At 43.0% G+C, this 27382-nt stretch overlaps 4 protein-coding genes across 4 annotated transcripts in view; 1 reads left to right on the top strand and 3 right to left on the bottom strand.

Moving 5' to 3' along the window:
- OR1R1 (olfactory receptor family 1 subfamily R member 1) overlaps positions 1-27382 on the top strand; it is a 188685-nt gene that overhangs the window by 112852 nt on the left and 48451 nt on the right. The window lies entirely within an intron of this gene.
- LOC145543281 (olfactory receptor 3A2) lies at positions 3215-4171 on the bottom strand. The gene has a single exon (XM_081584326.1). The coding sequence runs from the start codon at positions 4160-4162 to the stop codon at positions 3215-3217; it is 948 nt and encodes a 315-aa protein (XP_081440452.1). The 5' UTR covers positions 4163-4171.
- On the bottom strand, positions 14108-17937 carry LOC145540983 (olfactory receptor 3A1). Its single transcript, XM_081576144.1, has 2 exons — positions 17674-17937; positions 14108-15061 (listed from the first exon to the last, which is right to left on the bottom strand). Exon 2 carries the CDS (start codon positions 15053-15055, stop codon positions 14108-14110), a length of 948 nt encoding a protein of 315 aa, XP_081432270.1. The 5' UTR covers positions 15056-15061; positions 17674-17937.
- On the bottom strand, positions 22554-23757 carry LOC145540865 (olfactory receptor 3A2-like). The gene has a single exon (XM_081576077.1). The coding sequence runs from the start codon at positions 23677-23679 to the stop codon at positions 22744-22746; it is 936 nt and encodes a 311-aa protein (XP_081432203.1). The 5' UTR covers positions 23680-23757; the 3' UTR covers positions 22554-22743.

Genomic DNA, 27382 nt, shown 5'->3' with positions numbered 1-27382 from the left:
GCAGAGGACCTCCTATTTGCTTTCTTTCTCAGTCTTTCTATATGGTTCTTTTCTCACTTTGAGGAAGGAAGGCACCACATTTTAAGAGGCCCTGGGGTCAAGGAACTGAAGGCAGCCTCCAACCTCAGGCCAGTGAGGTCCTGAAGCCCTCAGTCCCCTAACCTGCAAGGAACTGAGTCCTACCAGTGACCATGTGAATGAATGTCAAAGCTTTCCCTTCCTCAGTCAGGCCTGGAGACAGTTACACCACTGGCTGATGGCTTGATCGTAGCCTTACGAGAGGACTCAAGTCAAGTATTTTTGATGAAATTTAGCATCCATATTGAGAAGTTCTGTAAGTTTACAATATACACGATTCTAAGGACAGTATGAGAAATAAGAATGTAAAATATCTCACTTATAATTTCATAATATTGATTATATGTTGAGATGATAATGTTTTAGATATATGAATAAAAGAAAATATATCATTGAAATTAATTTCACTTACTTAGTTTTGCTTTAAAATGGCCCCCGCTACAGACTCAGAAACAGTCTTGTCCCCATGAGGCTTCTAGAAAATTTAAAATTACGTATATGGCTCAGATTAAGTTTCTGTTGCGTGGCTCTGGATGATATCTTCTTCCTCCAAAAATTATTTATTTTTGCATCTATTAGGCACTAAGATTAGATCACTTTTGTTCAATGTGGACCTGACCTGATTCAAAGCTGAGTTTCATTGTTTGTGAAGTTACAATTACAGTTACAATTTCCTAACAAAAAATCCAGTGGAAAAGAGGGCAAAAGCTGTCAAAATGCACTTCTAAAAGAAGAAATACAACTAGCCACTTAATATATGAAAAGATATCCAACTGCAGTTTTAACTGGAATTAAAGATCCAAATAAAACTTCTGCCATTTCTCAACCTTAAGTTTGTAAAAATTAAAGATATTTATTTATAACAACCCTTTATGAAAGGGAAGTGGTAAACAGACACTGTCATAACTTAGTGGATGTACAAATTAGTGCTAAGTGCTCACGGGGTAGATAAAGTGGTGGACGTGATGGTGGTAAAGCTCTCAAAATGTTTTCTGGATTCATCCTCAGGAAAAAGTTCAGCTAGAAAATTATATCAAAGGTCATTTAATGTGAAGAACCCGGGAGAGATGATCTCATCCCAGTTCTTTATGGTACAGGTAGAAACAAGTCCAGCCATGGAGAAGCACTTTCTAAGGTCACAGAGCAGTGGTTACAGCCCACACTCATGGTTGTCATTCTCAAGAATTTTTCCCTTTGAGAGAAACTCATTCTCTTTAACCCCAAAGTGTCTGGAGACCCAAGAGTATCAGGAAAGAGACCGACTTCATCTGTGTTCTTTAGACTGTCACCAGGTGCTGCACCCAGAGGCAGGGAGGCTGTTGATTTCGATGACCCAGTGGGGTTATGGAGGATGAACCCTCAGCACACACATCTTTCCTCACTCTTCTCCATCTGTCAGTCCTACCCTCTGTCTTTCTAGGATCATCTCCTAGCCAGAGGAAGCAGAAGAGGAATACCTAAACTCCCTTGTATCATTACAACTTCATCAAAACTTAAACTTTTCTTTTGCTGGTTGGAGGGGTGGGGCCTAACAGCAACATCAAAGATTCTAGTTATTCCATGGCCATATGCTAGTAGGAAGTGATTCTATAGCTGAATTTTATTCTCATCTCCCCTCCTATTCATTCTTCATTTCTCTACACCCATCCTTGACCTCATCAGCATTCCTTAGGCATCTAGTTTGATACCCTTAATTCTCTCATCCTTTCTCATCTCCCATCCTCTCATGTCCTTTTCCTAATTTCCATTTTTCCTTCTTACTTCTTTTGCTCACCATCCTGTCCCATCCCTCCACATGTCCTCATTTTCATCTTCAGTCCTCTACTTCCAAGCCTTTCTTACTTCTCACTCTCATGCCTTTTCTTCCTTTATCTCAGCCTGTCCTTCCACTTTCTTGGCTCCAAAAGAGATTACAAAGAAGACAAGCTCCAGGTGTAGCCATGGACAGTTTTGGGAATGATAAGAGTAGAGAAATATCAGAATTACCAGGACAGGGTAAGCAGCCTTTCCAAGGGAGGATGAAAAAAGGTTACAAATCAATAATGGATTAACTGAATGCTGCATGAACATCAAGATGAGGAAATTCTCTGTGTTGCAGCTGTACTGATGTGTTAAGAAAAATTAGAGGTGTCACTCCTAGGGACTACACTTATGGATATTTTTTGAGCTAGGAGGTTTGGGAGAGAAAAGTAAGACTTTTGAGAAAGTTATTTTGGATATTCTACATGGAAAATTCTAAGGAAATTATAGTACAAATGCCTCTTTCAAAGACTTTATCATTTATATGAGGAAGGAGACATCAAATAGGAGAGGAAGACAGTAGAGGATGGAGATAGAATGTTCCTTTTTTGATCTTAAGATATATCATGAATGCTTTAATATAGTTTTTATTTAGTGGGCTCGTTGTTTTTCTAGACCCAACCTGTGCTCTAGATATACTCTGGGATTCCTGTGTGGTTGTGAAAAAAGGAAGTGATTTTCTGAGAGGCAAAAGGCAAATAATAAAGTAGAATAATCCTTGGCACTGAGCCCACAATTTAGGACAGCATTCTGCACCCTGATCTAGAGGGAATCTCACATCCCCACCAGAAGAAAACTTATTATTGGTTACTTAGGCTGCGGTTAACCAAATAACCCTTCCCTGTAGGACATTTCTACACAAGACCTACCAGACTTCCAAGTCCTCAACTCTATGTGGAAAGTGAGCACAGCCAAAAGCAAGGTAGCAGCTTGCCCTGGAAATTTTCACTGCAGAACCTAACTTCATATCCCTCTATTGTGTGTGTTTTTTCTCTACTTCACATATCACTATGTGATCTACCATATAGGATGCTTGTTTATACTTGATGAATGTTGTCTCCCTTCATTAGAATGTGAGTTGCGTGAGTGCTGAGACTTCTATTTTGTTCATCAGTGCCCTAGAAGAGTGTCTAGGTCACAGAAGAATTCAATAAATACCTATTGTATAAATAAATGAATGAATTCTGTAGGGTTTCTTTGCAGAACAAGCACACAACACAAATCATCTGGGAGCAGAGCTAGGTACTTGGTTATGAAACATTTTTCCAGGTTACTGCCCTCATGGGAAATTTCCCACAACCCAGAAAAGGCCAGAAAGGAAGGACCCTACCACCCCTCATGTCAGTGACTGCCTCCCTACAAGTACCCGCCACAGGGCACCCTGAACGTCAGGGTTTCTAAGGCTGTAGATAAGTGGATTCAGCATGGGATTGATAACTGTGTTGAAAACTCCAACTCCCTTATCCTTATCTGAAGCCTCCTCTGAACCCAGGCGCATGTAATTGAAAATACCGGTCCCATAGAAGAGGCAGACCACAGTGAGGTGGGAGCCACACGTGGAGAAGGCTTTCTTCCTGCCCTCCACTGAGCGGATTTGTAGAACTGCAGCAGCCACATGGATGTAGGAGATGATGATGAGAACCACAGGTGTACCTGCCATTATGAAACCCACGCCAAAGAGCAGCAGCTCATTGAGCTGAGTGCTGGAGCAGGAGAGCTGGAAGAGCTGTGGGAGGTCACAGTAGAAGTGATTGACCTCATTGGTACCACAGAAGTTAAGCGTGGTTAGGGAAATAGTGTGGGTCAGTGCATTGGTGAAGGCACAAGCCCAGGACACAACCACTAGTATCCTCTGGACCGTCTGGCTCATGCGAGTGCTGTAGGTGAGAGGTCGGCAGATGGCCAAGAATCGATCATAGGCCATGACTGTCAACAGGAAGCAGTCCATCCCAGCCAGAAGGTGGAAGAAGAAGAGCTGGGAGAGGCAGGCTGCATAGGGAATTGTGCGCTTGTGGGACAGGAGACGACCCAGCATGGCAGGAACGGTGACGGTGATGCACCCAATGTCCAGCGCTGATAGGTTCCCCAGGAAGAAGTACATGGGGGTATGGAGTTTGGGTTCCACCAAGATGGCTGCCAGGATGCTGAGGTTGCCCCCAACAGTGACCAAGTAGGCAGAGAGGAAGAGTATGAAGACCATAGGCTGTAGATTTTCTGTTTCCACTAAGCCCAGTAAAATAAATTCAGTTACATCTGTCCTGTTGGTTCTAGCTTCTGGCTTCATGAGTCTCTGTAAGGAAGTGTCACAGGAGTGGAAGTTTCGATCTACTTAATGTACTTATTCAACATAAATATTTTAAACTGTATATGTTCAAAGCCCCATGGTAAGTTCCTAGCTGTCCAGGTGATGGTTTTCCCACTCCCTAGGGTCACTTACACCTCACTCACTGACTTCCTTCATCCCTCCATGTCTTTAACCTGCTCTTGCCTGAGATGCCCCAAACCACCAGAACTTTGTCCTTCCCATCTTCTCCCAGCTGAAAAATGTTAGAATACTTGGGAAAGTAAATTCGGATAAAAGCAAACTTCCTCTTTGAATACAGTGAGACTAAAATGGAATTTCCCCAATTTACTCTGAGGAATCAGCCCAAACCAGTAAACAGATTTCAAAATAGAAAAATTAATGGTATTTGCAGAGAAATATCTAGAAAGCATTTGAAAGCACAGCTGAGGTTCCAAGTCTTCTAGAAATAATGATGATCAAGCCAAGGTATGGCAAGAGTCAAAAAGAAGATACCCATGACTGTGGCTATCAGGTACTCCAGCCCTTTCTCCAAGGTGGGGGACATAGAAGAATAAAATTCAAAATCTTTATGTCAATAAATTGCTAGTATTATTGTTGCTAATTAAGCCCTTACATGAGACTGAATAATGGCTTATTTTAAAATAATTTATTCTTTTCATAGTATCTGCTACTTGCCTCTGGAATCAAAATTTTAAGCATGACCTGTGAATTGGTTGCTACTAGATGCAGTTAGTTTTCTGCACAGCAAAACCACCCATTGTCCACTTGCCCTTGTTTCAGGCATGGTAGACATAGCTCAGTCAGTAAAGAATCTGCCTGCAATACAGGAGACCTGGGTTTGATTCCTGGATCAGGAAGATCCCCTGGAGAAGGAAATGGCAATCCACTCCAGTATTCTTGCCTGGAAAATCCCATGGACAGAGGAGCCTGGTGGGCTACAGTCCATGGGGTCGCAAGAGTCGGACACGACTTAGCGACTAAACTAACTGCTACTACTACTAGACTAACCAGTAGCTCTAATGGCATGTATGCACACTCTGCAGTGTCTGACTCTTTGCGACCTCTTGAATTGTAGCCCTCCAGGCTCCTCTGTACATGGGATTTCCCAAGCAAGAAAACTGTGCCTATTATGCAGGTGCATAATAGAGAACCAGATTGAGCTAAGTCTTTCAGATCTTACAATAAACTCTTGATAAAAAAAAAAAATCCATGTCTCTCTATTGCCCATGGAATAAGCAGAGCCAGGGCTTCACTAAGAGTAACATTGTTTCCCTGCATAGAATGCACTGGATCAGAGGCTGGGAAGTAAGAACAGAAGGGAAAGGGTGATGAGAGCCTGCGCTCTGGTGAAAATTGGATATGGTGATCTCTAGATACCCTTAAAATTCTGAGATCACACGATCGGTGAGATATGGGGATCATCTTCGGGCCTGATCATCATTGATGAAATTGATAATTGGTAAATACAGAAAGGCAAATCACTGGATGGAGAGTAGTTCTTTTCATATATTATATTAAGGAGCAATGACCTGCTCTCTGTTTTTGCTTTGGAGTCCATTTTTACCCAAGCATTGATTGTAACCCTGTGGTTTTCTAACCTCCTTTCTCATGCTGTTTTCTGTACTGGTGATGGCTTCCTTCCAACTCCACATGCCCAGGTGTTTCAAGAGTTGACTCCAATACTGACTTCTGAATGAATCCTCCCTGGAAACTTCTCCATCTCAAAAGGAGCTCTGTCTCTTCTAAACTTCCACTACACATTATTTTATTGAACTTATTACAGTTTCCCTTCTAGCTAAGTCATTTTTCTATAGAATATATCTCCCCTACTTCTCTGTAAGCTACTTGAGGACAAAAATATTCATACATGTTTGACTCAGTTTTGCAGCAACAGTACTTAGCACAATACTTCCCTTATGGTAGATACTCAATATTTTTAAATAAATAAATGGATGAGTCAAGTGTTCATAGGACTTCGGAGAAAGAAAATACCAGTGTGAGCTAGAGTTGTTATGGAAGGTATGAGGCACCAGTTGTCATGCTCTGGTTGTACTGGAACCTGGGCTAGAATTTTGTGTGTGTGCACGCTTAGTTGCTCAGTTGTGTCTGACTCATTTCGACCCCATGGACTGCAGCCCTCCAGGCTCCTCTATCATGGGATTCTCCAGGCAAGAATTTTATGGATTAGTATAGTTTAAGGAAGTTCCAGGCATGTCCAACGACTACTGTTTTCTTTGGTTTTGATGGGAGAAGCAGACAGAAATCTACCCTGACATGTTCCTTGTCATGTAAACCACTCAACTAGGCGCTTAGGAGAGGTGTACCTTACAGACAAGCAAGTTATGGCCAGGGATAGAAGAGTAACAGAACAGCTGCTGCCAACCCTCAGTTGGCTGGAGATGCAGCTTGTTTGGAGAAGGCAATGGCACCCCACTCCAGTACTCTTGCCTGAAAAATCCCATGGACTGAGGAGCCTGGTAGGGTACAGTCCATGGGGTCGCTAAGAATCGGACACGACTGAGCGACTTCACTTTCACTTTTCCCTTTCATGCACTGGAGAAGGAAATGGCAACCCACTCCAGTGTTCTTGCCTGGAGAATCCCAGGGACGGCAGAGCCTGGTGGGCTGCCGTCTATGGGGTCGCACAGAGTTGGACACAACTAAAGCGACTTAGCAGCAGCAGCAGCTTGTTTGAAATCAGTGGGATTCTTGGACAAATTCAGATCCTCCAGAGACATCTAGAGTGCCTGATGGGTATCATGCCCATCACTGAGGATTACCACTCTCAGGGCTTCATAATGAGCCTCGGCTTCTCCCTACTGAGCCATGACAACTTCCTACTCTGGAATTCCACCCAACTCCTCCAAGATTCCAGTGATGAAACAGTTCAGCAAGGCCTCTGACTGGAGTCAAGTTTCTAGCTACCCGATGAAGTAGATCCTGGGCAGCAAACTGGACTCAGTGAATCCCCTTAATATTTACTCCTAAGAGTTACAGGGGTTCCGTGGTAGCTCAGCTGGTAAAGAATCCGCCCGCAATGCGGGAGACATGGGTTTGATCCCTCCGGGTCAGGAAGATCCCCTGGAGGAGGGAATGACAACCCACTCCAGTATTCTTGCCTGGAGAATCCCCATGGACAGAGGAGCCTGGCGGGCTATAGTCCATGGGGTCGAAAAGAGAAGGACACGACTGAGTGACTAAGCACAGCACAGTGCAAGCATTGCAGAGAGCAGGCTTCATCCAAGAGAAGGAGACGTGGACAAAAGGGCCCAGAAAAGGAGCCAGGGTCTTTGGGTTACAGTCCCAGATCTTCTAAAAAAGGCTCCCCACTTCAGGTGCATCAGTTCCACCAAGTGTCAAATCAGGTTTGAGCTGATGGCAGCAGAAGCCCCATTTCTGTTTTGTAAGAGCAGAGGAAGGACCTATGAGTACTCACCCTGGCACAGGCATAGACACCAAAGAGTGTTTTCAGGAGAAGATGAGGAGCTCTGCAGACCTAGTTATCCACCCAAAAAATCCAGGAAGGGGCTTTTTGTAAGAAAATGAGGGAAATCATAGGAATGTCTTCTTGATGGTATCATCCCCTGGTGGCCTCAGAAATTAGTCCTCCCAGGAAAGCAGAGACAAATAGGGGAGTGAGACAAGTTGTTTTATAAACAACTCAAGCTCTTCATAAATAACAGCAGCAGTGCCTCATACCTTCTCATATTTAGACTTTCCTTTAAAAAAAAATGGTTATCTCTAGCCTTGGCTTTATGGCAGGTCATTAAGGCCAATGATATATAGTCCACTAATGGTGGGGTTGCTGAGATCTGCAGGACTTGTCCATATTCTCCAAGTCACCCGGGAAGTTAGAGGTGTAATTGAGACTAGATATGGGTTTCCTGAGGGAGCAGTTTTCTTTCTCAGATGTCAGCCCCAAGCAGGGCCTATGAGCAGAGAGCAGCTAATTTCCAGACTTGCTGTGGACCTGGGGATGTGGAGGAAGCCTCAGCAGAGAGGAAGAGGGAGAAGCTTTCTTCAAATCCAGTTTCCTAATGAGTCCTCAAGAATGTGGGGCTTCAATATTTTCATTACCTCCGTTTTGAACTCAGTATTAGACTGAAGAGATCTCTGTCATTGTTCTTTCAGGGGAATTCTCTTGGTCTTTGAACTGGGAGTTGTTCCTCTGCTTCTTCATTTTTCTTCTATTTCTCTTACTCTGTGAAAGTGAAGTCGCTCAGTTGTGTCCGACTCTTTGCGACCCCATGGACTGTAGCCTGCCAGGCTTCTCCATCCATGGGATTTTCCACGCAAGGGTACTAGAGTGGGTTGCCATTTCCTTCTCCAGGGGATCTTCCTGACCCAGGAATCAAACCCAGGTCTCCCGTATTGCAGACAGACGCTTTACCCTCTGAGACACCAGGGAAGCCCTCTTACTCTGTGAGTTTGGGAGAAATAGTTATCTTCTGTAGTCCTGGACGGTGTCTTATATGAGAGAGTGCCTGTGGGTTGCTTGTGTGAGTTTCATATTTTTTTGGCATGAGGACAGTTCCTGGTCTGGGTGCTTGCTGTCTCTTTCCTCGGCGTGTGCTGGCCGTTATCCCCTTGACAGAGGATGTGCAGGTGTGTGACCTGCACAGGCTCCAGGAAGGCGGGGGCAGCAGTTGGTGCCCGATCCTGGGACCCTCAGCAGCAGCAGCAGTCTGTGTCCGCCTCTGTGAAAGTGATGACAAACACAAGGAACATCAAAGTGGTAAATATGAAGATGTAGAAAAGGACACGAAAATCATAAAATGTGGGGAAGGAGAGTAAGAAAATGCACATTCTGTTTTTTAACATGTCTAAGCCTATATGACTATCAGACCAACGCAAGCAGATATAGGAAGGGACAAACATACTTGAAAAAGGGCAACCACAAATCAAAAACATACAATAAGTTCACAAAAACCAAAAAGACGACAAAAGCATAAAATAAAAGGAAATAATCAAACTACAAAGAAAAAGAAAGGAACAATGGGGAAACAGAATCAACAGGAAAACAAAGTTCCATGTTCGATGCATGTGACAAGGGCTCAGGGCCGGGGCAATGGGATGATCCAGAAGGATGGGATGGGGAGGGAGGTGGGTGGGGGGTCCGGGAAGGGGAACACATGTAAACCCATGGCTGATTCATGTCAATGTATGGCAAAAACTATTACAATATTGTAAAGTAATTAGCCCCCAACTAAAATAAATAAATTTATAAAAAAAATAAATAAATAAAATAAAAAGAATGTGGGGCTTCCTCCCTCAGAGCCTCATTAGTGGGGCCTCTGGGACTGTGTCTTGGGGATCTTGTAATGATTCTGGAAGTGCTTTTAAAAGAGGTATACTGAGGGACTTCCCTGGTAGTTCTGAGGTAAAGAATCTGCTTGCTAATGCAGGGGACATGGGTTCAATGCCTGGTTGGGGAAGATCCCACATGCCACGGAGCAACTGAGCCTGTGCGCCACAACTGTTGAGCCTGTGCTCTAGAGCCTGGGAGCCACAACTACTGAGCCCATGTGTTGCAGCTACTGAAGCCTGCACGCCCTAGAGCCCATGCTCCATAAGATAAGCCACAGCAAGGAGAAGCCCGCTCACTGCAGCAAGAGAGTAGCTCCCAATCACCGCAGCTAGAGAAACCCTGTGCATAGTAACAAAGACCCAGCACAGCCAAAAATAAATAAATAAAATTATTTTTTTTAAGTTTGACTCACTATTAAAAAAAAAAAAAAGACGTATGTTGAGCTTGAAAGACTTCTGGTTAGGTCTCACATACTCTGCGAAAGGAAATACCGTTTATGTTCAAAAAGAAATAACTTACTCATTAACAATAATTCCCATACCTGGCTGTGGTAGGGCCCCAAAGATATGCAGGTATTAATCCCTGAAATCAACTTTAAATCATGTAAAAGGGACTTTGTAGGTGTGATTGTTAGGGGTCTTCATCTGGGGAGATTATTCTGGATTATCCAAGTGGGCCCTATGTGATGTGTAATGATAAGAGTCCTTTTAAGAGAGAGGTGGAGAGATATTTGACTACAGAAACGAAAAAGGCAATGTGGGGACTTCCCTGGCAGCCCAGTGGTTAAGATGCCGAGCTTCCATTGCAGGGGTGCAAGTTCGATTCCTGGTCAGGGAACTAAGAGCCCAAATGCCACAGGCTGTGGCCAAGAAAAGAAAAAGACAATGTGATGATGGACATGGAGACTGGAGTGATGTGGCCACAAGCCAAGGAATGCCAGAAGCCACCTGAAACTGGAGAAGACATGGAATAGATTTCCCCTGGAGCCTCCCAAGAGAACTCTTCCTGCTGACATCTTAAAGTTAGCCCTGTAAGACTCATTTTTGACTTTTGGTCTCCAGGACCTTGAGAAGATATATTTCTGTTATTTTAAGTCACTAAATTTGTGGTACTTTGTTACAGCAGCAACAGGAAATTAATATACTGGCCAATATATCCTGACAGGAACTGGAATTTCCTCCAGTTTATAGAGGAGCAGTGTGGGAGTGGATCATGAGGGCCCAAGGAGTGGGGTAGAACATAAGGCTGAACAGGGAGAGTTCATTGACACGGGAGCACCTGTCATGATTCAGAATTTAACATCCAGGCAAGGGTGCCTGGGGCAGGTTGTAATAGACTGCTGAGGTTTTGGTTATAGGGCCTCTTCAAGATCTGGCAGACGGGGACTTCCCTGGTGGTCCAGTGGTTAAGGCTCCATGCACCCAGTGCAGGGTGGCTGGGTTTGATCCCTGGTCAGGGAACTAGATCTCACATGCTACAATTAAGAGTCCATGTGCCGTGACTAAAGATCCTGGATGCCACAACTAAGACTTGGTGCAGCCAAATAAGTAAATAAGCAAAAATAAATATTGTTTTTCTTAAAAAAGATCCATCAGACCCAGTTTGGCTGGCCTACATCTGGGAAGGTGTCTTCCTCCAGGTCCCTGGGTTGGCGGAAATGTTCCCAGCCTATGGTTTCAAGGAGTAGAAGCTGGGTTATGGGGTCACTTCAAGATCTGCAGTCAGACAGAAGTCAGTGGGCCTGCCTCTGAGGGCACAGAAGACTGTGTTTTCTGATGGGTCCCTGGACAAGAAGGTGTGTTCTTGACCTATGACTACAAGGCTACAAGGTGCTGGAGGCAAGTTATAGGACTGTGTCAGCGTCTGCAGTTGGACCAAGGTTGGACAGTGTGTCTTGGGGCGTGGATGGGCATCACCTGCCTTGTCACTGGGTGGGCAGGACTGGCAGCTAAAAGGGGCTAGGAATGGGCCATGGGCCACTTCAGCATCCACAGCCAGGGATGAGGTTGATGTGCTCATTACCTAGGGCACAGGTGGGCCTGACTAATGCTTGACAGATGTTGTTGGTGACAGAATCAAGGCCAAGAGGGGCTGTAGCTGAATCCACAGAGCTGTTTCCAGGCCTGTATCCAGGACTCCTGTCTGCAAGCCTGCCAGCTTGGCACAGTCTTGTCTTCTCAAAATAGCCCTCTTTGGACTTGACTCCACTGGGGTCTCATAATCTCTTACCTAGATCCCAAAGCTCCCACAAAGGCACTTTTTGTATAAATTATTGTTTTTAAGGGAGGAATATGAGTGAGGGAAACTCTTCTTCTTTTCTGCTATTATATATCTATAATATCAGCCTTCCCTGGTGGCATAGTGGTAAAGAATCCACTTACCAATGCAGGAGACATGGGTTCACTCCTTGGGTCAGTAAGATCCCCTGGAAAAGGAAATGGCAACCCACCCCAGTATCCTTGCCGGGGAAATCCCATGAACAGAGGAGCCTGGCATGTGGGATCTTCTTGAACCAGGGATTGAACCTGTGTCTCCTGCAGTGGCAGGTGGATTCTCTACTTCTGAGACACCAGGGAAGCCCTGTTCCTTTTAAAGAATAGGGTTGTTTTGGGAATGATGTAAAAGAGTGATAATGACATTCTGTATTGTTTAACCTTTTACAACATAATATATTACATGTATTGGATTGGCCAAAATGTTTGAGTTTTTCCTTAACAGCATATGGAAACAAACAAACTTTTTGGCCAACCCAGTGTGATACATTTTTAAGTAGCAAAGAGATTCCCAATTTGGAATAAAAAAGAAGAGACAAATTCCAAAGGAAAGGAAATCTCCCAATTGTTAAAGAAACCCTGTGTTCCTGAGTGGTGGGAACCTGCGTCCTTGGTCATCCTTTATGATGCTGAACCAGCTGATGCCTTCCACCCAGGGATGATGTCACACAGAATTATCCCTTGATGTGACTTGAGATGAGTGTTCAGATGGGAAAAAGGCCAGAGGCACAGGAATTCAGGGGAGTAAACAGCAAGCTCTGTTTTGCAGCAGTGTTACTTGCTGTAGGTAGAAGAAGTGATGGTGGAATTCGTTGTGTTTCTTCAGGGTCAGCAGTGAGACAGTCTTTCTGTTCATTCCAAATCAGAGAACATTAGAGGTGAAAGAACATCGACCATTATCTTGGGCTTCTGTCAAGTTCAGGCCCAGGGAAAGTAAAGGACCCGATCAAGGTCAGAAACACTGCGGATGAGAGGAGCCTGTTGGGCTACAGTCCACGGGGTCACAAAGAGTCAGACACGACTGAGCATGCATGCAATGCCTCCATCTTTCCTTCTCAAATCCTTTTGCTTACAATTCTCTCTCCCTGTTCCTCATTTTTCATCTTCATTTCCCACAAACTCTCTGCCTCCATCCAATCTTGTTTTGCTTCCTTCCCTCCTGTCCTTTCAGTCTTTTCATCCCCATAAAGTATCATGAGAAACCAAGCCTGCAGGTGCAGGTCAAAGGGACGTTTTAGGGAAATTAGTCAGAAAACACCAATGGCACAGTAGAGATGCCAGGAATGGGCAATTAATCTAGAAGAGACCCTAGGGGACTTCTCTGGTGGCCCAGTGGTTAAGACTCCAAACTTCAAATGCAGGGGGTGTGGGTTCCATCCCCGGTCAGGGAATTAAGGTCCCACATGCCACATGGTGTGGCCAAAAAATAAAAGGGGCTCTAGAAGGGAAATATAGCTAGATAATGACAGGACTAAAGGCTAGTAGCACACATGTCACCATGTGACTTGTATTTATAGAAACAGATTGTCTTAGCTAGGAGGTTTGGGGACTGAGAGTGAAAATTCAGAGGGGAATTTCATGTTGAGTATTCTGGGTTTTTTAAAAATATTTGAATAATATTTAGGTATAATTTTTTCAAAAGATTTGAAACATATATGGATACATGAGGAAATTTCATTCTTGTATTTTGAGAATGATCATATTTGTTAAAGTTTTGAAATTAAAAAAAAAAAAATTTAAGTTGTAAAAATCTTCACAGAGCAAATCTTCACACACTTTCCAGAGTTACTCAAGAATACATGACCATACAGTTTCCCATCTGTTCCCTCCGCATCTGGTGGTATTGATATCTTGTGTGATAGGAGAGGAATGAGCTGCTTTTTTTGGCTTGTAGAAGCCTGATGGGAGAAATAGAGTCATCCTGATCTCTAGGCCTATGTTCTGTAAAAGATTAACCATTCCTGAACTTGAAGAAGTCATATGACCACCTGGGAAGTTACTGGGATAGTCTTGGCTATATGCAATGAAGAATCATTCCCTATGGGACATGCACCTGAAGGCGTTCAAGGCTTCCCAGGTTTCACTTCCACCCAGAAAAGGAGTGTACAGTGACTGAAGTTGTAATTTGTCAAGGAGACTGATCTGGCAGAACCTACCTGTCCATTGCCTATATTGAGCAGGGCTCCTTTGTGAAACAATAACTATCGGTATTATCCCCTATAAAAAAAAATCCAAATGCTCAGGGAGATGGAGAAGGTTCTGGACGATTGTCCCAATTACTGGCCCCAGAGAATTTTTCCTTTAGTCCAAAAAGAGAAAGGGAGAAATTGACACAAGGCCTCATCACGCCAATGACCACCTCCCCTTGAGCACCCGCCGGAGGACACCCTGAACGTCAGGGTTCCTGAGGCTGTAGATGATTGGATTCAGCATGGGGTTGGCTACAGTGTTAAAAATTCCAACAGCTTTATCCTTATCTGAAAGCTTGGCTGAACCTAGTCGCATGTAGTTAAAGATACCTGAACCATAGAATATGGCAACCACAGTGAGATGGGAGCCACACGTGGAGAAGGCTTTCTTCCTGCCCTCCACTGAGCGAATTTGTAGAACTGCAGCAGCCACATGGATGTAGGAGGTGACAACAAGAGCCAGGGGGGTACCTGCCATTATGAAACCCACGCCAAAGAGCAGCAGCTCGTTGAGCTGAGTGCTGGAGCAGGAGAGCTGGAAGAGCTGTGGGAGGTCACAGTAGAAGTGGTTGATCACATTGGGACCACAGAAGTTAAGTGTGGATATGGCTACAGTGTGAATCAGTGCATTCGAGAAGGCACAAGCCCAGGACACAGCCACCAGTATCCTCTGGACTGTCTGGCTCATGCGGGTGCTGTAAGTGAGGAGTCGGCAGATGGCCAGGAATCGGTCATAGGCCATGGCTGTCAACAAGAAGCAGTCCACTCCAACCAGGAGGTGGAAGAAGAAAAGCTGTGTGAGGCAGGCTGCATAGGGAACCGTGTGCTTGTGGGACAAGAGACGACGCAGCATCGAGGGAACGGTGATGGTGATGCACCCAATGTCCAGCACTGATAGGTTCCCCAGGAAGAAGTACATGGGGGTGTGGAGTTTGGGCTCCACCAAGATGGCTGTCAGGATGCTGAGGTTGCCCCCGACAGTGACTAGGTAGGCAAAGAGGAAGAGTACAAAGACAACTGACCGCAGCCCTGGCGTCTCCACCAAACCCAGCAGGATGAACTCAGTAACAGCTGTTCCATTGGCCCCAGGTTTTGTCCGCATTAGTTCCTGCAAGGAAATATCCAGTGAGATAAGGAATAATTCCTCTCAATATATTAAAAAAGAAGAAATAGACTTCTTTCTATGTCCTGAGCCCTCTACTAAGTTCTCCCTTTCCAAGTAAGGACTTTCCCACCACCCAGTCCACACCACACTTGTTAACTTACTACATTTGCTACAACATTCTCAGCTATGTGGGAATCCTTTCACCATGTAAACATATATCAAATGATCATGTTATACTTTGACAGTTTTACTTGTTAATTATACCTGTATTAGGTTAAAAAAGTAACATTTTAAAAGCTTAAAAAAACTGAAAAGTCAAGGAATAGACCTAAATTTATATAGGAATTTAGTATATAATACAAGCAGCATCTTAAAGGAATGGGAAAAAGTATTATTCAATAAGTGCTTATGGGGGCAATAGTATAGCTATGTTGGAAAACTATAAGTCGTATGCATACCTCATATATTTTGCAAAAATAAATTCTAAATGGATCAAAGTTTTAAATGAAGTATTAAACCACAAAGTTATTGGGGAAATGGAGAATTTAATAGTAGTAGTGCAAGGATAACTCAAAATATAGAAAGAATTTTAATAATCAAAAGTAATGTTCTAATTATTTTAAAATTCTGGCCAACTGGCTAAATGGAACCACTTCTTCCCAAACCCCATTCTCTGCATGCTTCCAGATTAGGGTAGGCCACAAGGGGAATTTGCATAATATCTGTAAGGCAGAAGTGAAAAGGAGAAAGGACAATTTGGCAACATCTTTCAAATTATAAATGTATTTTTCTTTTTACCTGACAATTCCATGTCTGGAAATTTATCCAACAGATATATGGTCACAGAAATGATGGTCACACAGAAATGATGTCTGCATGAGCTTATTTGTTGCAGCATCGTTCGTAATAGCAAATAATTAGAAATAATCTATCTGTTCATTATTAAAGGGCTTACTAAGTTAATTATGGAATATTTTTCCAAAGGAATATTATGCAGCTGTAGGAAATAGCTCTATCTGTGCTGATTTGAAAGACATCAAAGCAGTATTATTAAATGTAAAGTACAGCTTGTAGAATACATATACCATATACTATGCTTTGTTTGTTGTACGGCAGAAACCATCACAACATTGTAAAGCAATTATCCTTCAACTAAAAATAAAAATTAAAAAAGCCCACAGCTCTGTGAATATGAATTGAATTGTATGCTTTAAGTGAGTGAAGTGTGTGCTCAGTCACTCAGTCATGCCTGACTCTTTGCGACTTCATAGACTGTAGCCCGCCAGGGTCCTCAGTTCATGGAATTTTCCAGGCAAGAATACTGGAGTAGGTTGCCCTTTCCTTCTCCACGGGATCTTCCCGACCCAGGGATTGAACTGACAGAATTCCCTTGGGAGGATTCCCTGCTAATAATTACAAGGAGACTTACCCTGGGCTACAACAGTGTATAGTTTTAAGTACTTTGTGTGTGGTTAACTCATTTACTCCTCACAACCTCCCTATGAAACAGATGCCATTTTAATCTGTGTTTTACAGAAAGAACATGAGTCACATATAGCAAGTGGCTGAAGGCAAGGTCTTAACTAGTATATTCTGACTTTTAACCTGTTCTTAACGTTTACACATACCATCAGGACACCTCAAGGATCATAAAGCCATGTCTTTCTCCTGCATCTCTCTCTCAATGTATTTCTTTTTTTTCCTCTCAATGTATTTCTGACCCATTCTTATGACTCAAAGACTTAAGCATGCTCATGATAGCTGTGCTCTTGTAAATCCCAGTCTTGCCTTGTAGGCTGCAGTAGCTCAAGTCCATATCAGTGCCTTGGATGGATCATGGCCATGGTCAGCAGCTGCCCCCTGATTTCCCTTTTTATTTTAAACCATGTCTTAAGATTGCAAACTCTGTGAGTTCCTAGATTCCCACCTTTGCTTATGCTATTTTCTCTGTATTGAATGTCTTTCTTCCAGTGCCACATGTTCAAAGTCTTCAAGAGTCAACTCAAATGCTATCTTCCTCCAGAAATGCTGCCCTGATCTGTGCCCATTTTAAAGTGATATTTACATCTTCAACATTCCCATTGCACTGTAATTGTATTCTACGTGGCACTAAGCACTGTACATTCAGCCAGTCATTTAGTGATTTAGTCATTTAGTAATTTAAGGATGAGGTTCATGGCTGACTCAACCTTAGGAACTATATGCATAAACCCATTGTAATTGTGCATCATTTTGTAAATAAATGAATAATCGCACTGGTTGACAAAGAGGTTTTCTGGCAAAAAGGGCCTCATTGTGGGCTAAGGTGGTGAGGAAAGGATTTGTGGATGAGTGGGAATTGTGCTAGACTTTGAAGGATTGACGTGATTTGGAGGAAGCCGAGTCGAGTGAAAGGCACAGGGTAACGGCTGTAGGGATGATTCCTCCATTTGTCTTGATGGGCATACAGTGGTTGTAGCATCCATACATTGACATATAGCTCTTTGTATGAACTTACCACATATTTTCTACAATCAGAAGAGAGACTCTTCAAAAACAACTAAGTCATGAGCCAGAATACTATGCTCTCCTAGTGGCTTCTGTCCAGTCCTCAATCAACAAGGGACGAAACTTACATACAGTCTCCTAAATTCTGGTTGTTCTCCAGACTAGCCGTCCAGGGCTTCTGTGGCTGATGAAATCACAGGTGTAATCATTAATGAGGCGACCCTTCTAAATCACCATTCTTGGGGATCCGTGTGAGTCCTGGGCTTCTCTCATTATGCTGTGACCACTCCCTGCTCTGAATTTCCAGTAGATCCTTCATGCTCTAGGGTTGGTCCCAGGCATCTGGTCAAGTTGCCCAGTAAGGATTGAGTTCTGGGCAGGGACATTGAACACTGAATAAAATCAGAAAACAAGCTTTATCTTAAAAAGAAGGAAGAATTGGTAAACGTGCCTGCAAGGGAAATCTCAAGCTTTGGATGATAGTCCCAGCTTTTCCACTCACCTGATATGTCATCCTGTGAGTCTCTTATTTTTGCTTTTGAGACCTTGGTTGCTGCATCTGTAAAACCAGGAAGCTTGACTTAGTGACCCCTGAAGTCCCTTCTCTGTTACATGGGAGCAGACGGAGGGTCATGAAAGAAGTAATTTTGCTATGGCACAGAGGCCAGCGAGGTTTCATGGAAAGGGTTGTAAAAGGCGGGTGAGAATGTGTAAAAACTCAGTCTGCTACTCTGGGGGAAAGAAAGGGGCCATATATACAGAAATGAGATAAAGAGAGGCTGAAGCCATCTCTGTCATGGGACTTCTCCACCATGGTGTTGTCCCCTTGGGACCTCGAAATTAGCCCAGGAAAGGGAAGGAGACAATGGGGAGAGCTAAGGACAGGTACACAATACAAGCCCTAATAAATACTGCAGTGGCAAATCAGTGGTGCCTCATGACTCTGTTGACTTAGAATTTTTTCAAACATCTTCATCGCCATCCCTCATGTTAATTTATGGAGCTGGTTAGGGCAGCTGTCCTAATAACTCTATTTAACAGATGGGGACGTAGGCAGCTATCAGCTTCCCCCAAGTCATGAGGGAACTAGAGGCAGAGCCAGGACTGAATCTGGGGTCCCAGGTTGGAGGTTTTGCTTTCCCAGATGTCTGGTCCAAACAGAACCTTGGGGGTATAGAACAGCTGACTCCTGAACCCCGGGATGAGGAAGAAACCCAAGAAAGGAGGCAAAGGCTCCTTTTCCAACTTCAAATTTGTAACAGATCTTCAGAAAGAAAATACATCCCCATCTGGGGCTTATTAGCAAGGGCCACACACTCTTGGGGATCCTATAATGATCCTGAGGGTGGTAGAAGCTGAGGATCCCCTTGGGAAGTTGCCCCTCACCATAATTTTCTGGGCCAAGTCTTTAGAAAATGAGAATCTACTGTTAGAGATGACAGAGACTGAAAATTGGAGAGGCTGTGTAATGCAACCCCTGGATTCTTATGTCCTCCTAAATTAATTACACCAGAGCCCATATGACAGCACACTCTCTGGAGGAGCCTGCTGGACTTTCTAAAGGAATAGACCTGCTCATCCAGTTATGAACAACTACTGAACCCCATTGAACTCCAGTTTCCCTATTTGGAAAATGGGTAATATTCTCTCTCAAGATTGCTGGGAGGATTAAATAAAGTAACACACATAAAGTTCCTGTTAAGAGACCACCGATGATGTTAGTAGCATAATAATAACATTTATTATGCTGTGTACATGACACTACGCCATGAGCTTTATATACACGGAATCTCAACCAACCCTTACAACAATCCTATGAGGTAAAAATTGTGAAATTTTTTGTTCTGGTTCTGTGAAAAGTGCCATTGGTGATTTGATAGGGATTGCAGTGAATCTGTACACTGCCCTGGGTAGTACAGTCGCCTTTACAATATCGATTCTTCCAATCCAAGAACAGCAAGTGCACCTTAGCCCAGGGCTCCGGCTCCTCTCCCACTCCGAGTGTCAGCCCACCAGACCTGGCGCCAAGAGGGATCCCCGCAGCTACAGCTTCCCCCCATGGGCAAAATGGAACAGGAGGATACCTGCAGCCTTTGCACCCAGGACCCTGATGGGCTACTATGGTCACCCACAGGGCTCCCACGGTTTTGGCTACCAAAGACCCCCAACATTGTTTTTGCCAACATTGACTTCAGTAGGAAAAGCTATACCAACTAAAGTGCTTCTGCACAGCAAAGGAAGTAATCAATCAAAGGCAAGCTACAGAATGGGAGAAAATATTCACAAATCCATATTTGGTGGCTTCCCAGATGGCTCAGTGGGTAAAGAATCCGTCTGCAATGCAGCAGACACAGGAGACAAGGGCTCACTTCTTGGGTCAGGAAGATCCCCTGGAGATGGAAATGGCAACCCACTCCATTATTACTGCCTGGAGAATTCCACAGACAGAGGAACTTGGTGGGCTATAGGCCATGGGGTCACAAAGAGTCAGACACAACTGAGCAGCTAAGCACATGTATCTGATAAGAGGTTAATACCCCAAATCTATAAAGATCACATGCAACATAATACCAAATAAAAGCGAAAAGTCCAACTTTAAAAATGGGCAAAGGACCTGAATAGAAACATTTTTCCAGAGAAGACATCCAAATGATCAACATATACATGAAAAAGTGTTCAACATCACTAGTCATCAGGGAACTGCAAGTCAAAACCACAGTGGTATCACCTCATACCTGTTAGTATGACTACTGTCAAAAAGACAAGAAATAACAAATGTTGGTGAGGATGTGGAGATAAGGGAGCCCTCACACACTGTTGATGAGAATATAAATTAGTATAGCCATATGGAAAACAGTATGGAGTTTCCTCAAAAAATTAAAAATAGAACTGCCATATGGTCTAGATCCTCTGTCCATGGGATTCTCCAGGCAAGAATACTGGAGTGGGTTGCCGTTTCCTTCTTCAGGGGATCTTCACCAGCCAGGAATTGAACCTGAGTCTCTTATGTCTTCTGTGTTGGCAGGCAGGTTCTTTACCACTAGCGCCACCTGGGAAGCCCAGTTATATACCGAAAGGAAATGAAATCATTAGTAAAGAGATATCTATGCTGTCATGTTCACTGCAGCATTATTCATAATAGGCAAGATATGGAAACAACCTAAATGTTCTTCAGCAGATAGTTGGATAAAGAAAATGTACACAGAGGAGTATCATTCCACTGTGAAAAGGAAAGAATGCCTGTCACTTGTAACAAAATGGGTGGAATTTGAGGGCAAGCTCGTCTGTCCATGGACTTCTCCAGGCAAGAATACAGGAGTGGGTTGCCATTCCCTTCTCCAGGGGATCTTCCCAACCCAGGGATCAAACCTGCATCTCCTGCGTTGGCAGGCAGATCCTTTACCACTAGCACTACCTGGGCAGCCCTAATTAATCTCATTTAACCTTAATTACTTTCCAAAGACCTTATCACCAGATACAGTCACATTGGGAGTTTTAGGGCTTCAACAGATGAATTTTGGTGAGACATAATTCAGTCCACATCATGGATATTAAACATTTGAAAATATATTCAACTTAATGTGAACATCAAAGAGATGAATATTGAAACACCCATTGGTAATTTTCAACCTTTATATTGTGAAAAATTAGAAGCATTTATTTATAGCAGACGGAGAAGGCAATGGCACCCCACTCCAGTACTCTTGCCTGGAAAATCCCGTGGACAGAGGAGCCTGGTAGGCTACAGTCCATGGGGTCGCTAAGAGTCGGACACGACTGAGAGACTTCACTTTCACTTTTCCCTTTCATGCACTGGAGAAGGAAATGGCAACCCACTCCAGTATTCTTGCCTGGAGAATCCCAGGGACGGCAGAGCCTGGTGGGCTGCCGTCTATGGGGTCGCACAGAGTTGGACATGACTGAAGCGACTTAGCAGCAGCAGCAGCAGCAGCATTTACAGCAGATGACAAAGTTATGAGGATGAAGTGATTTCACTCACTATTGGAATAACAGAGTAGTGCAAATATTTTGTAGAATAAGAGTGAAATACCTATCAAAAATCTAAATTTTTATTTTACTCAACTCAGGAATTTTATTAATTAGAACTTATGGAAATGTTTGCAGGATAATAGAAACACATCTCTAAAAAATAGTTTTTACATCATTGGTAATTGCAGTAAATTGGTAATTGTAATTGGTAATTGTAATTGCAGTAAATCTAGAAACAATCTAAACTCCATCAAAAGGAATATGGTTAAACAAATTATGATTAGCTCATAAATTAACACTAGGCAGTCATTAAAATGGATTAAGTAAGTTTTTAGATATTTACCATGTAGAAAAGTCTACCATGTAATGTGTAAACATAAAACACATATATGCCTCTGTTGATATGAATATACATAAATATGTTTATGTTGATTTAAAAATACATAAATATATTTATGAATGTACAAAAAAAACTAAAAGGGTAAGTACCAAATTTTCAACAGTAGTTTCTTCTGGAAAATTGCATTATGAAGAGTGAGGACAGAGAGGATGAAGGTTTTGACTTTAATTTTTCACTCATAAAATTTTGTTTTGTTTTCATTTCTATAAACATGATTTCTAAGAAAAATTTTAAATCAATGGATATTTCTATTTTAGAAAAATAGAAAGAAATGCCACAGGAAATATAAATTCTCCACTGTTAAAAACCCTAGAATCTTGATGTATAGGCAGGGTACTGGAAATCAGGGTCTCAAATTATAATGTACTAGGTCTACATCCTTGTGTAGGATCCTTGTGTAAAAGCAGTTTGGGAATGCTGCTTTCAGAGCAAGCCTGACAGGAGGATGTGCTAATACTTGGCACCAGGCTGTGACTTTCCATATTCCAGTCTAGATAGAATCTCTGCTGGTGTATTTTGGGGAACCCCAGCAGGAAAAACTAAAGGTTCTTCCTATAGGGTTATGAGCCTTCCAGAATATAGAACTACCTGGGTTCCATCTCCATCTGGAGTGTGAAGGGTAGCTAGGAACAAATGGCAACTAGTCAAGGGTTCTGGTCTACAGAACCTACACATCTATTATCAGCTTGAGCCTCCTTGAGGAACAAGAAGTCTCACTTCCTAACAAAAGTCAACTCGCTCAAGATCTAGGAAGGACAGGGACATTTGCTACGGTTTCACCCTCTTGAGACATCCCTCATGCAAAGGCTCACTTCCCCACGAGCACCCTCCTTAGGGCGCCCTGCACATCAGGGTTCCGGAGGCTGTAGATGAGTGGGTTCAGCATGGGACTGATAATGGTGTTGAGGATGCCAATGCCCTTGTCCTTGTCTGAAGCCTCCACTGAGCCCAGCCGCATGTAGCTGAAGACACCTGTGCCATAGAAGATGCCCACCACGGTGAGGTGGGAGCCACACGTGGAGAAGGCTTTCTTCCTGCTCTCTGCTGAGCGGATCCGCAGGACTGCAGCTGCCACATGGATGTAGGAGGTGACAATGAGAATCACAGGTGCACCTGCCATGAGGACACCCAGACCAAAGAGCAGCAGCTCGTTGAGCTGAGTGCTGGAGCAGGAGAGCTGGAAGAGCTGTGGGAGGTCACAGTAGAAGTGGTTGATCACCTTGGGACCACAGAAGTTAAGTGTGGATATGGCTACAGTGTGAATCAGTGCATTCGAGAAGGCACAAGCCCAGGACACAGCCACCAGTATCCTCTGGACTGTCTGGCTCATGCGGGTGCTGTAAGTGAGGGGTCGGCAGATGGCCAGGAATCGGTCATAGGCCATGGCTGTCAACAAGAAGCAGTCCACACCAGCCAGCTGATGGAAGAAGAAAAGCTGTGTGAGGCAGGCTGCATAGGGAACCGTGTGCTTGTGGGACAAGAGACGACCCAGCATCGAGGGAACGGTGACGGTGATGCACCCAATGTCCAGCACTGATAGGTTCCCCAGGAAGAAGTACATGGGGGTGTGGAGTTTGGGTTCCGCCAAGATGGCTGTCAGGATGCTGAGGTTGCCCCCGACAGTGACTAGGTAGGCAAAGAGGAAGAGTACAAAGACAACTGACCGCAGCCCTGGCGTCTCCACCAAACCCAGCAGGATGAACTCAGTAACAGTTGTTCCATTGACCCCAGATTCTGGCTCCATAGGTCCCTATAAGAAGATATCCCACAGGGGAAGGATCCGTCTTTCCAAGTTAGTTGATAAGTAGAAATATATTACTCACTTTCAGATGTCAAGCCTCAGGGTAAATTCCCAAGTGTCCTAGTGGGTATTTTCTCTTCCAGGCCACACCTCACTCATTAACCTTCTCTGTCTTCATCTCAGTGTCCTCACCCAGCGTCCAGGTGAGTTACCTGCTGCCACAACTACATTGGACTTCCCCCCTTCCTCATGAAAGATAAAAATCCCTTTCTTCCTTTGATCCCTAGAACCAAGGAAGGAGGCCCTCCCACTACCAACAACCCATATGAGAAGATTTGGGGAAAACATAATGGTGGAGTAAAATTGAACAAATAGCAAAATAGAAAGGAAAAGAACTGATCATGTTGTTGTTGTTCTTTAGTTGCTAAGTCATATCCGACTCTTTTGCAACCCCATGGACTGTGGCCTGCCAGCCTTCTCTGTCTGTGGGATTTTCCAGGCAAGAATACTGAAGTGTTGACATTTCCTTCTCTAGAGGACCTTCCCAAGCCAGGGACTGAACCCTCGTCTCCTGCACTGGCAGGCAGAATCTTTACCACTGAGTCACCAGGGAAGCCAGAATTGGCCATATTTATAAGGACTTTATAATTCATAATTGTCCTTATAAATATATTACAAAGGAATAAATATCTGGCCAACATCTAAGCAAGAAAAATATAAAGGTACACAAAATTAGGAATTGAAAGGGCCACAAGTAAATAAAATAGTAATGGAACACTATTTGTTCCTAAATTTGAACAATCAATTCAAGAGTAGTCCCTAAACCAAATAAACCAACTGAAAAATGGAAAAAGTGATTGATAATGTACTTCCATTTTAGGCTCCAGGCTCATATGCTTCTTTGACCAATTATTTTTTCATATAATTATAATGTAATATAAACTCTTCTTAACTTACAAAATATGAAAGTCTTCCAATTTATATTTTTAAAGTTAGCAAATCCTGATATTAAAATGTAACAATGGCAGCAAAAAAAGGAATTATTCTACACTACCCTTGTTTGATACTATGTATGTAAAAATCTTAAGTACAATACATGAATCCACCATTATCTGGTAGATTTTATAGGAGAGGATGGTTTAATATTGGTAAATCTATTAATATATTGTAACATATTAGTTGGCTTAAAAAGAGGAAAATTTTATAGAGGCAATTCTTAAACATCTGCACATATACTGGATGTAGAGAGAAAAGAAAAAAAGAGAAAAACACACTTGTAGTTACTTGAAATAGAAATATATCACTTTATGTTACAGAGCATATCCATTGCAAATCTGAATCATTCATAATGGCAGAGTAGTAGTGATATTTGTATTAAAATCAGGAGCAAGGAAAGCTATGGCCTTTGCTACTTCAAATATTTCTCATTCTAAAAGTTTTGGGCAAAGGAAAATAAAATGCTTAAGTAATAAAAACAAGAAAGAAAAGAGTAAGTTAAGAACAATACCATTGCCTAAATAGAAGAAATAAAAAACTTGGAAACTTGTGGAATTATTAAGATATTAGCAAGTTAAATAAAAAGTAATTATACACAAGTCAATAGATTCCTTACGTGCCAACAGAAGTCTGTCAGTGTTAGTTGCTCAGTCGTATCTGATTCTTTGCGACCCCATGGACTGCAGCCTGTCAGGCTCCTCTGTCCATGGAATTCTCCTGGCAAGAATACTGGGATGGGTTGCCATGCCCTTCTCCAGGGGATCTTCCTGACCCCAGGGATTGAACCTGGGTCTCCTGCATTGCAGGCAGATTCTTTACCATCTGAGCCACCAGAGAAGCCCATACGCCAACAATAGTCAGCTATAAAACTCAAAAGTTCAATTGTAGGGTGAAATCTTACAAAATGAATCAGATTACTTTCATAATAATATATCTTTCAATGTTCTGCTTTCTCCAAATTCCAGAGATCTTTAAAGGTCAGCAGTAGTAGCTCAGTAGTTCCTCCTATCATATTTCCACCAGGTTCAAGGTGCTCAAGTCCCTTATATAAAATGGCTTAGCACAGTCAGTCCTCTGTATCCATGGGTTTTGCATCCATGGATACTGAGAGCCAACTGTTTACAACTTTTTAAACTGTACCAAGGTAATCATCTTACCAGGAGCAAATTTTTAGTTAAAAGGGCCTGATTCTCTTTGTCAAAGGAAAATATATAGCTATAATGTAACAGAAGCAGAAGATATTAAGAAGAGGTGACAAGAATACACAGAAGAACTATACAAAAAAGATCTTCATGACCCAGATAACCATGATGGTGTGATCACTCACCTAGAGCCAGACATCCTGGAATGTGACATCAAGTGGGCCTTAGGAAGCATCATTGCAAACAAAGCTGGTGGAAGTGATGGAATTCCAGTTGAGCTATTTCAAATCCTAAAAGGTGATGCTGTGAAAGTGCTACACGCAATATGCCAGCAAATGTGGAAAACTCAGCAGAGGCCATGGGACTGGAAAAGGTCAGTTTTCATTCCAATCCCAAAGAAAGGCAAAGCCAAAGAATGTTCAAACTACCACACAATTACACTCATCTCACATGCTAGCAAAGTAATGCTCAAAATTCTCCAAGCCAGGCTTCAACAGTGCATGAACTGTGAACTTCCAGATGTTCAAGCTGGATTTAGAAAAGGCAGAGGAACCAGAGATCAAATTGCCAGCATCTGCTGGATCATCAAAAAAGCAAGAGAGTTCCAGAAAAACATCTACTTCTGCTTTATTAACTACGCCAAAGCCTTTGACTGTGTGGATCACAACAAACTGTGGAAAACTCTTCAAGAGATGGCAATACCAGACCTATCTGATCTGCCTTCTGAGAAACCTGTATGCGGTCAGGAAGCAACAGTTAGAACCGGACATGGAAAAACAGACTGGTTCCAAATTGGGAAAGGAGTACGTCAAGGCTGTATATTGTGACCCTGCTTATTTAACTTATATGCTGAGTACATCATGCAAAATGCCTGGCTGGATGAAGCACAAGCTAGAATCAAGATTGCCAGGAGAAATATCAATAACCTCAGAAACACAGATGACACCACTCTTATGGCAGAAAGCAAAGAAGAACTAAAGAGCCTCTTGAAGAAAGTAAAAGAGGAGAGTGAAAAAGTTGGCTTAGAACTCAACATTCAGAAAACTAAGATCATGGCATCTGGTCCCATTACTTCATGGCAAAGAGATGGGGAAACAATGGAAACAGTGAGAGACTATTTTCTTGGGCTCCAAAATTACAGCAGATGGTGACTGCAGCCATGAAATTAAAAGATGCTTGCTCCTTGGAAGAAAAGCTATAATCAACCTAGACAGCATATTAAAAAGCAGAGACATTACTTTGCCAACAAAGGTCCATCTAGTCAAAGCTTTGGTTTTTCCATATGGATGTGAGAGTTGGACTATGAAGAAAGCTGAGTGCCAAAAAATTGATGCTTTTGAACTGTGGTGTTGGAGAAGACTCTTGAGAGTCCCTTGGACTGCAAGGAGATCCAACCAGTCCATCCTAAAGGAGATCAGTCCTGGGTGTTCTTTGGAAGGACTGATGTTGAAACTGAAACTCCAATACTTTGGCCACCTCATGGGAAGAGTTGACTCATTGGAAAAGACCCTAATGCTGGGAAGGATTGGGAGCAGGAGGAGAAGGGGACGACAGAGGATGAGATGGTT

The sequence above is a fragment of the Giraffa tippelskirchi genome, chromosome 3 (genome assembly GCF_054371585.1).
Source record: "Giraffa tippelskirchi isolate mGirTip1 chromosome 3, T2T-mGirTip1v1.2.pri, whole genome shotgun sequence".
Taxonomy (NCBI): domain Eukaryota; kingdom Metazoa; phylum Chordata; class Mammalia; order Artiodactyla; family Giraffidae; genus Giraffa; species Giraffa tippelskirchi.
This window is presented reverse-complemented; position numbering and strand designations above follow the sequence as displayed.